Raw genomic sequence first — 10755 nt, 5'->3', positions numbered from 1 at the left:
TTTGGGGAGGAAGGGCGGGGGCTCCGAGTCCCTGGAGACAACTAGTTTCTTCTGATCCCCGTCCCTACTGGGACTTCCGAGGAGTCCCACACCTGACCTTTCACTGCCCCAACTAGGCAGGATGCAAACAAGTATAGCTGCTTCTGCCCCTCGTTAAGGCCTCTTTGGTCCTCTGGGGACAGTGTTCCCAACACGTCCTGGGTCTCAGTAGCTGTCCTGCCCTGATTTGATGAATGTGCCACTAATTAATCTATCCGGAATGGCCTAAATTTGTGCTGCCTCTCCCTGTTCCTCCTCTCATGCAGGGGTTATGGTTATAATGGGGACAGGCGCTCGGGGAAAGCTGCCCTGCAGTCTGACCAGAGACTCTCTTTGCGTGCACACTTGCCTGCGGGTCTAGACTGAGACACTGGGAGCTCACCTGGGCTCAGGTGCAGAGCCACAGATGGCTCGTGACAGTCAGAGGTGACCAGGGGTTCTGGTCAGAGCACTGCACCCCAAAGAGGGACCTGGACTGACTGCAGGATGCCCAGAGAGGGTACCTGGGATGAGGAAGGCCTAGAAATCCCATCCTAGGGGGGGAACGAGGAGAAGAGCCTGCAGAAGCCTTAGGAGCCACTACAAAGCCACTCACGTGCCTCCAGGGTGCTCTGAGCTGGAGGCTTGACCTCCGTGTGGCCCCGAAGGGTAGAACTGGGTGGGGTTCACAGGTGAAGCCCCACAGTGGGAAAGACTGAAGGAGCATTTCCTGATAGTTCAAGGGGCTACCCCATAAGAAGTGAGTTCATAGTCACTGAAAGTCAAAAAGCAGAGGTTTGATGGACACCTGGCAGAGTCACCTAGAAGGGTTAGGTGACCTGCAGAAGCAGGAGGTGCAGTGAGTAGCGTTTTGGTCCCAGCCCACCGGGAGCATGGGATCTGGGGTCAGAAGTGCGGGGCTCCAGCCCTAGCTCAGGCACAACTGAACTGCCTGTTCTCGGGCAAATCCCTTGGATTCTTTAGGCCTTAGTCTCCTGCTCTGCAAAATGGGGGTGGTGTTATGCAGCTACCACACACTGATGCCCTGAAGCCCAGCAGAGGAGCACCGAGAAGCATGTGCTGACCGGGCGAGGCCGTGCAGCTGGTGCCAAGCTTAGACTCCACATCTGCTTAGCCCAGTCCATCTCCTTCAAGTGGGAAGAGGGAGGACGTGGAGGGCCCCAAAGCCTGTTTTCCTACCTCACCACTCCCCACAGAGGCCCGGAAGCAAGAATGATAACGCGTCTGTGTACCGGGCACTGTGCTGTCTCCTTTGACATCCTCACCAACCCTGTGATGAGGTTGCTATGGCAACCCCGACCATAACGAAGCTGAGGCAGTGCAGCTAGAAAGTGGCCCAGCTGGGATTTGGACTCCACCAGAGCCAGCCTTGGTGGCCTAGCTGCCTCTCACCTGGCCTGGCACAAAGCACCTGAGGCTGGGAATCGGGAAACCTGGGTCCCCAGCCCAGATGCTCTACCTCCCTGAGCCCGGTTTCCTCATCTGAAGAGTGGGGGAGATATTCCCCACCCAGCCCAATTCAGGGAAGCTAACGGGGTTCTGATAGTACCCCTGGCTCTGCAGGTGGAGGGAAGGGCAGGGGACGGAGGAGCAGGCTCCTGGTGAGCCTCACCCTCAGGTGGGTCACTCACCTTCAAGTCCCGGTGTACCACCCCCATCTGGTGGCAGTGCAGCACAGCCTCCAGGATCTGCTGGATACAGTGACTGAAGAGAGAGAGGAAGGGGGCAGGGGGTGAGGGCGGGCCTCCCCTGGGAAGCCAGCAGGAGGGAGTGCCCTGCCCCCAAGCACCATTGCCAGGCTGCACCTGGCACTCACCTGGCATCTGCCTCACTGTAATACTCCCGGGCCACGATGTCTTCAAACAGCTCCCCGCCGGTGACGCTGCGGAGACAGGCAGAGAGTCACTCACCCACAGAGGCCCCAGGTGCCACGTCTTTTGGAAAAGTCTCCAGGAAGCTAAGAGTGGGGCCCAGGGACCTCAGAACCTCAGGCCCAAAGGGAGGGGCCCCAGAAGCCACAGGGGTGCTCCCCACTACAACCCCCTTCCTGACTTCCAGCCCACCCTTCCACTGACCTCTCTCCCATCCACGTTCGGGGAGAGCCAGGCTGAGGTTAGAACTGGGGGTGAGACACTCAGAACACGTCACTGTGATTCATTAGGCTCCTGGAAACCCAATGGCTGGAGCTTTTTTGTTTTTTAATAGACTATTTTGGGGGGAGGGGTGGGTAGCTAAATTTTTGGTGAACGTGGTGAAATTTTTTGTGAACGAATTTTTTGGTTCACATCAAAATTGAGCAGTAGGTACAGAGATTTCCTATAGCCCCGCTGCACATCCCCCCACCCTGACATGCACAGACTCCCCCATTGTCTCAAGTATTGTTCTTTACCCATGAGACCAGGAGCCACTGAGACCTCTCAGTTCATGTTTGCTTTTCATTCAATTGACTGGCTTTAAAAACTTTAAATTTATTCCAAAAGGAAACTTTATATCACCACTAGGAACGAAGACCAGCATCACTGGCCACAAATAGAAACGAAACTAAATATATGATGATGGAAGTTAAAAGTGTTTGTTGGTGTGTCAGGAAAACCAGCCTGCACTGCTCAGGTGGCAGGCCTACTGTGTTTTGGGAAACTCTGTATCAGAAGAGGTAATTCAGCCCAACCTAGGAGGCATGTGGACTCTTCAGGCCAAGAGACCCAGTGAGGTCATCCCTGCCAAGGCTGTCCCCATCCCCACTCTACATCCCAGGATGGGGCCAGACTCACAGGTCAAAGATCAGGTAATGGTGTCCCTCCTCGGAGATGCTGTCGTGGAGCCGGACTGTAGGAGGGGCCAAGGCAGCTGGTTACGCAGGACACAGGGCTCCCCATTCCCAGCCTCCCTCTCACCCCTCAAATAGCCAACATTTCAGTTTCTCCGATAGTCACTGAGCACAAGCCAGTTGCCAGGTGCCTTGACAAATACATATGAACAAAGGATCACTGACATCAGGCATCCCCAAAAGATGCCTGGGCTTAAAGACTTAAAGACCTGGGCTTTGGTCAAAGTTTGGTCCCCTTCCCACTCCAACCTTCAGTTTCCCTGCTGGGAAGGCCAGTGTCATGGAAAGACCTGTGGCTCAAATCACTTGCTAGCTGTGTGACTTTGGCCAAATTGCTATCCCTTTCTGAGCCTCTCTTTCCTTGCCTGGACAATGAGAATGAAACTCCTGGACTCGCAGGCTTCTTGTGAGAATTCCATGAGGCACACAATCGATGTTTACTCAGTGCTGGCCCTGTGCTAATGGCCCTGCTCTGCTTCCCGGTCTGAGGTGACAGCAGAGCTGGTGGAGGGGGGAATGACATTGGTCCCTGAGTTCTGGCTGCTGAGAAACTGTCATCTCTTCATACCTCATTTACCAGGAACAAAGGCAGAGCTCCCAGGAGCCCAGAGCTTCCAAATTACCCCCTGAGCTTCTGGGGGAAAAAAGGGGGCCCAAGGCCTGGGGCTGACTCTGTGGTGGGGTCCCACACCCTGCCAGCCAAGGACAAGTTCTCCCAGGACAAGTTCATGTCCTTCCCTGCACCACAACTTAAAAATGGCCGTGGAGCGGGGTGTGGGCTCAAAGAATTATGGTACATTGCACAATGGAAAATTACACAGCTGTTAAAATAATGCGGCAGTTATGTATCCACTGGTTTGGAATCGTCTCTAAATTATGCTGTTTGGTGAAAAAGCAAAGAGCAAAGCAGTATGCATAGCCCTTTTCTTAAAGGATGTATTTCAGCTTGTGTACGGCATAAGTCTCTCTGGAAGGATACAGAGATGTGGGCACTGAGGGTGCCTTGAGGTGGGGAACTGGGACAGCTGGGGTTGTGGGTCGTTGTGACTTTTCGCTGTAAGCCCTAGTGCCATCTGAATTCCTGCCATGTACATGTATTTCTGACTCAATACTGAGCCCCCTATAGAGCTTATGGCCCTCATATTGGCACATAAAGTTTGGAGAAGCAGGCATTAAATACCCCAGAGTGTGTCTACAGAGATGAGGATCAGAGATGGAGGATGAAGGGGATACAAATTTAAATAAAATGTCTTTTAAAAATCTTAAATGATATATATTTATAAATAATGACTGAAAATTTTTTTTTTTTTTCTTTTTTGTGGTACGCGGGCCTCTCACTGTTGTGGCCTCTCCCGTTGCGGAGCACAGGCTCCAGACGCACAGGCTCCGGATGCACAGGCTCCGGACACGCAGGATCAGTGGCCATGGCTCACGGGCCCCGCCGCTCTGCGGCATGTGGGATCTTCCCGGACCGGGGCACGAACACGTGTCCCCTGCATCGGCAGGCGGACTCTCATCCACTGCGCCACCAGAGAAGCCCTGAAAGATGTTTTTAAACTATCTTAAAGCAAAACTAAAAAGTAGGTAGCCTGAGAGTACATATAATATAATCCTGCTTTAATTATTTGTCAACATTTTATTATAAAAAATTTTTTGCATACCGCAAAAAAAAAAAATTCAAACAGAGTCAAGTGAATACCCAAGCACCCACCACCTGGGTTCTATCATTAATGTCTTATTATACTTACTTTATTACATTTCTATCTATCCCTTCATCCTTTAACCTATTTCAATTTGTAAATGCATTTCAAAGCAAAGATAGGCTTGACTTTTGAAATGTATGTGTTTTGAACTGAGCATCCTGTATTTTCTGAGTGCAGAATCTGACAGCTGTACATTGGTGCCCTGCCCAGACCCCCTTTAGTAAGATGGTGCAGCCATCCTGCAGCTGCAGTGGGTTGGCTTACCACTCACAGTTGCTCTCCTTCTCTGGAGAATAGTGCACTGCTGATGGAGCCACCTTGCCCACAAAGTTACCTATAGCCTTCAGCCAATGATGGACTAATGTGGGGAGGCAGAGTCTGTGCAAAGGGCCAGTCTCCTTTCCTCAAGGAGGGACAACTCCAGATGTTTATGTTCCAGAGGCCTCCCCACTGCACCCCGCACCTGGGACCAGGTCAGAGTTAGACTTGACCTGAGGCCACATTTCTGCTCAGTTCCCTCCCCTCCCTCCATCCTGCTTCACCCCATCCCTTACAGGCTTCCCCTGGGAGCACACCCTCAGTAAACCACACGCACCTGAATCCCTGCCTCAGGCTCTGCTTCTCAGAAACCTGACCTGAGGTAATATGTTTAGATGTACTTGAGAAGGTACAGATATCAGATATTACATGGAAGCATATATCATCAATGTTAGCTCTAGATGCTGAGGTTATAGGAGATACCTCTAAAATTATTAGTCTTCTCATTCATCTACCATAAACTTGCATTAACAGTGTATCAGGGCAAAGTTTTGAAAAACACCCTTTTTCCTCCAAGAGGATTCTTGGGCAGCAGACTCCTTACCGTCTACTCTGCTCAGGTGTTTTAACTCCTCTTTCCTGAGTGTGAGAAGCTCTGAGAAGCCAAGCTACATCCAGAACCGTCTCAAAAAGAGCTTTTAGAACTGGGTCAACAGCCATTTCGGAGGAGCTCCAAGAAGACTGGGGTTCCAGATCTACCCTCTGGACAGGAGCCTCAGCCCCTTTTAGAGAAGGTCCTCAGGGCTCAGGGAAATGGACAGAATGCGGGGGCGAGGCGCGTATCCAGAGCTGCCTGTAGCTCAGATGGTGCCTTTGTGCTGATTGTAAAAGGCTGGCCCTCTGCTCAGCCAGGTGAGGGGGATATGGGCTGGATTCCGGCCTCCACCTGAGGGATGATACTGGAGTTGGCTTCGATCCCTGAGAGGTGGCTGCATCACGGCTCAGCGCTCAGGAGACAGGACTCCTCATTTCAGTGCTGTTTTCACACACAAAACCTCGCCTGCCGTGGATGGAAGCCGTCCTCAGGAAAAACTCAACCGAGAGCCCAAGAGAGGCAAGGATTCAAGGGCCATGGCCTATGTGACAGTCGCATCTCCTGGTGGGGAGACTGGCATGTCTGTGCTCATTGATTTATGCTGTCACTGCTTGTCAAAGAGCAAACCAATCTGTAACCTAGTTTTCATTTGTGTAGCTGGATTCATGAACTTCTGACACTCCTGTGCTATTTCCAACAGTTACCATTGTTTTCTTTGAAACTGAAGGGTCTATTTGACCCCCTGGCCACTGCCCCACCCCCAACAGCACACTCCTGATAGTCACAGAAGGACTGAGAACACGGGCTCTGCAGTCAGACTCTCTGGGTTTGCCTTCCGGCTCCACCTCTTAGAAGTTGTGTAACTTTGGGCAAATTACATAACCTCTCTGAGCCTCCTCTCCTAGCAGCAGTGCTAATACCACTGCACTGGACTGGTGTGGGGAGTTAACGCAGTGATGCTCGTAGGGCACTCAACACAGTGCCTGGCACTAGGAAGAACTTAATAAATGAAGACATCATCATCTTCATCACTGACTAACCTCACTTCCCTTGGCCACCCCAAATCACCTGCTAAACTCTCAGGTTGTCTCCTGCTCCCTGGGGTGGCCTTTGGGGTTCAGGGGCGGGTCTGCCTCATCAGCAGGTGCTAATGGTACAAAGAATAGAGTATTGTCCTCCCCGAAGCAGGATCTAGGAGGTAAATGCTTTGTGCGTAGCACAGCTGGACCCACCTCTGCTGAGCCAGGGACCTCCCTGACCTAGTCCCCTGTGTGTGGCTGGGCAGTGGCCATACACAGGCAGCAGCCAGTGACCTTGGCTGGACTCACCAAGCAGCCTGAATAGGACTCAGCCTAGTTTCTCTGGGCACAGACCCACTTCTCAGGTTCTGCATCCACATCTGGACCTCTTTGCACTTCTTTGGGCAGATTCCAATCTACTTTGAACAGAGATGCTTGGAGCCTCAGGAAGCAGTACCCTCCAAGGACACTTCCAGCCCTAACAATAGCTTCAAGTTCCTCTGAGTGTCTTCCTGTTCTGGATCTCAGCTCTGCTCTCCACGTCCCTGTCCATCAGCCACCGCCACCCCCTCCCCACCACCATTTCTATTTTTTTTTTTTTTCCTTTGGCTGCACCACACAGCTTGCGGGATCTTAGTTCCCTGACCAGGGATTGAACCCAGAACCCCTGCAGTGGAAGCAAGGAGTCCTAACCACTGTACCGCCAGAGAAATCGCCCCCATCCTCATTTCTTCCACACATCCTCAGAGACTAGCAGAGGCCTTTACACATGGTGGGGCCTTGGATGCCCTTGACATCAGGTAAATAAATGGAGTAAATGACTCAGTGACGACGATGAAGATGACAGCTGCCATTTCTGAGATTTTACCACCTGCCAGGCATGTGCTAAGTGCTTTACTTACAATATCTCACTTAACTCTCACAACAGTTCTAGAAAGTGAGTAGCATGATTATCCTCATTTCACAGAGAAGGGTACTGAGTCTGAGAGCTTCATAGCCTGCCCAAATTCAAACACCATATAAAAGGCAGAGCTGGGGGATTTCCCTGGTGGTTCAGTGGTTAAGAATCCGCCTGCCAATGCAGGGGACACGGGTTCGAGCCCTGGTCCGGGAAGATCCCACATGCTGTGGAGCAGCTAAGTCCGTGCGCCACAACAACTGAGCCTGCACTCTAGAGCCCGTGAGCCACAACTACTGAGCCCACGTGCTGCAACTACTGAAGCCCGCGCGCCCAGAGCCCGTGCACTGCAACAAGAGAAGCCACTGCAATAAGAAGCCCACGCACCACAACAAAGAGCAGCCCCCGCTTACCACAACTAGAGAAAGCCCGCGCACAGCAACGAAGACCCAACGCAGCCAAAAATAAATAAATTAAATAAATACATCTTTAAAAAGGCAGAGCTGGGATTTGAATCCAGGTGTGTCTGACTACAAACTCCATTCTCTTAACCACTATGTTATATATAATGCCCCAAACTGACGACTCAAAATCTTCATGGCTCAAAGGAATGAGAATCATGAGGATTTAGGCAAGAGGCAAGACTTCAGGTAAGGGTGCTCTGTGGGAGGGTATAGACTGAGAAAAAGTGGAGCAGCTTAATGATAATAAAGCACGTACGGGGGGTTGTTATTGTACTATGCTTTATGTGATCATCATAATCCTACAAGCTATGTATCATTTCCATTTTCCAGATGAGAAAATTGAGCTTCAGAGCAGTTAAACAACATGTCATGGATCACACAGCAATTAAGCAGCAAACCCAGGATTTGAGCTGCAGTCTGTCATCCCCAGAGCCCATAACTTACTCCTCCCCTTTAGAGCTGGGAATGAGCGGGCGAAGGAGGAGGCAGCGTTGACCTGAGACAGCTGCAATTGTGTAGTGGCGCACGCGTGCGTGCACGCGCGCGCACACACACACACACACACACTCCCCACCTCCTTCCTCCAGGACTGATGGCCTTTCTAAGCACCATGGGATTTTATAGTCAGAGACCACTCATGACCCCCTCCATTGTACAGTTGGGGAGCTGGAGGCCCAGAGAGGGTAGGAGCTGCCCACGGTCATAAACAGGTCAGGGGCCAGGATCCAACCAGGGTTGCTCCCCGCCAGCCACCTTGCCACCCCTTCTCCGATTCTAGCCCTGGAACCTCTAGCTGCTGTGTGTACAGCTCTGCTCCTTTTCCCAGGCACTGGGAAGGGGAGGTGCCTTCTGGGTATAAATAGCAGATGGAGATGCTTCTCTTCAGCAGGGAAGTTAACCCTTGGGGCCCTGGACATAGAGAGATGCCTCCCTCCTGAGGGAGAAAGCTTGGTAGCTGTCAGAGCTGGAATGTTCCTTACAGAGCACCTAGACCTTGTTCCTCAAGTGTGGTTGGTGAGCCAGCAGCCGTGGCATCACCTTGCAGTATGTTAGGAACGCAAAACCTCAGGCCCCATCCAGACCCACTCAACCAGAATCTACCTTTTAACAATATGCCCAGCTGGTCCAGACAGTCCCCTCCGTGTGAAGATGGGAGAAGTGGCTCAGAGAGGGTAGTGCTCCTACCCAAAGTCACACAGCCGTTCCCTGACAAAACTATATCTAGACTCTGCACTCCCTCCTCTCCATGACTCAGAACCCTGCCAGGCTGGGACGCAGCCCCCCAGTTGTGCAGGGGTGGGGGAGGGGAGGTCAGGTAGCGATGTGCTCTTTCAGTGCCATCCTGCCCGCCCTGGGCTCAGCCGCTCCACGCAGCCTGCGTTCAGTCCACCCTGGGCAGGGGCCGCCTTGGGGCTGGCCTCGGAGAGGCCGGCGCTGCAGGTCTATGCAGGTGGGCAGGGCCACGGAGCCAGGCTGACTCAGCGTGGGGGTAGGTTTGGGGAGTGGGCTGCACCGGTCAAGGCCAAGCTTGGCCTATTTTCGTCTCTCTCAGAGCTTGGGGAGTTTTCCTGAAACAGCTTTTCTGAAGGAGGCTGCCGGCAGCGTGGGCTGGGAGGAAGGGCCCCTTCTTCACCTTCCCCCCCAGCCAAGCTGCTCGCCGAGGGGTGCAGAAACCAAGACACCCCCTTTCCCACCTCTGTCGCCTGGATCCCCGAGAAGAGAGCAGCTACCCCCTCCCCTCAACAAACACCCATCAGGGAAGGCAGGGGAGCTGGGCCAGGACCCACCTGTACCCCTCACCCATCCCCCATGCTCACCAATGTTGGGGTGCTTCAGCAGGCGGCAGATGCGGGCTTCACGCTCCAGCTTCTGGTGGTCTGAAACACAGAGGCCCAGGTGAGTCCAGGTGAGGGAGGAACCTCCACCCACCCCATCTCTCCCTCCTCACAGCCTCTAATGACCTCCACCTCCCAGGGCAGCACCTGTGCCCTGGGCAAGCTCGCCTTTTGGGCAGAGCCTCTGGGTCCTCCAGGAAGGCAGTGGGTTGCAGCGAAAGAGAGAGAGGCTGGGTTTGCAGTGACGCAGAAGTCCCTTTCCCTCCCTTGGCTTTCAGGGCTCTCAAACGAGGGGCATCTCCTTCCTGTATCAGAGCCAAGCTCCAGGCAGCCTGGAACATCCCCACTCCCACAACAGTCTCCAGCTGCCCCTCCTCCAGCCCTGCCCCTCACACTACACCCCAGACGGACTGAACTGCTGAACTTCACCTCTCCAGGCACGCGCTGCTCAGCCCTCCCACTCTGGAGCCTTTGCACACGCGGTTCTCTCAGCTTGGAAAGCTCCCTCTCAGCCTCCCACCTGTTCTTCAGCGGCTGTCATTCACTCCTACCCATCCTTCGATGTCGCCCTTTCCTGGCAGCCTGCCCTGACTACCAGCTGGTAGGGGCTCCTCCTCTGTGCTCTCGGGGCCCCTGGACAGCACGTCCCATTCTGTCTCAGGGCGATCGCTGTCCTTGAGGATGAGGACTTGGTCTCTGTTGTACCTGTGGCATCTACCCAAATGCCTGGCCCATAGTAGGTGCTCAAGAAATAACTGAATGAAAGAACAAACGACTGAATGAACGAAACTTTCTAAGGGAGTGGGAATTCTCTGCAGGAGAAGGGCCGTATTAATTCACAGAAGCCACCTCCCCTGAGAGGAGTTGGGACCAGGGACACAGAGAGCCCCAAAGAATCTGCAGGTACAACTTGGCCATGGCAGCCTCAGGGCTTACTCAGAGATCTCCCACCTGCTTCTCAGGACTTTTGTCCAAATCCCCTGGATTTCCTTGCCCACCTGGGAGAGAGGCCTTGCTTGGGGTCTGCACCTGTGGTATCTGATACTGAGGCTGCTGAGAGCAATCACACCCGTGACCCCACTCAGTCCTCCCAACAGCCCTGGGCTATGGGCATCAC

At 53.1% G+C, this 10755-nt stretch overlaps 1 protein-coding gene across 2 annotated transcripts in view; it reads right to left on the bottom strand.

The window, feature by feature from the left end:
• Nucleotides 1-10755, bottom strand: part of CAMK2A (calcium/calmodulin dependent protein kinase II alpha) — a 67059-nt gene that overhangs the window by 32338 nt on the left and 23966 nt on the right. For both annotated transcript variants that reach the window (XM_007448053.1, XM_007448054.1), the window contains exons 3-6: nt 9621-9680; nt 2811-2865; nt 1856-1921; nt 1671-1743 (exon numbers count right to left, since the gene is read on the bottom strand). In XM_007448053.1, the coding sequence (XP_007448115.1) occupies nt 1671-1743; nt 1856-1921; nt 2811-2865; nt 9621-9680 (254 nt within the window). The remainder of the gene's footprint in view (nt 1-1670; nt 1744-1855; nt 1922-2810; nt 2866-9620; nt 9681-10755) is intronic.

The sequence above is a fragment of the Lipotes vexillifer genome, unplaced genomic scaffold, assembly GCF_000442215.2.
Source record: "Lipotes vexillifer unplaced genomic scaffold, Lipotes_vexillifer_v1.1 scaffold121, whole genome shotgun sequence".
In the NCBI taxonomy this organism is placed as follows: domain Eukaryota; kingdom Metazoa; phylum Chordata; class Mammalia; order Artiodactyla; family Lipotidae; genus Lipotes; species Lipotes vexillifer.
Note: the sequence above shows the minus strand (reverse complement) of the source record. Positions and strands in the feature narration are given on the sequence as shown.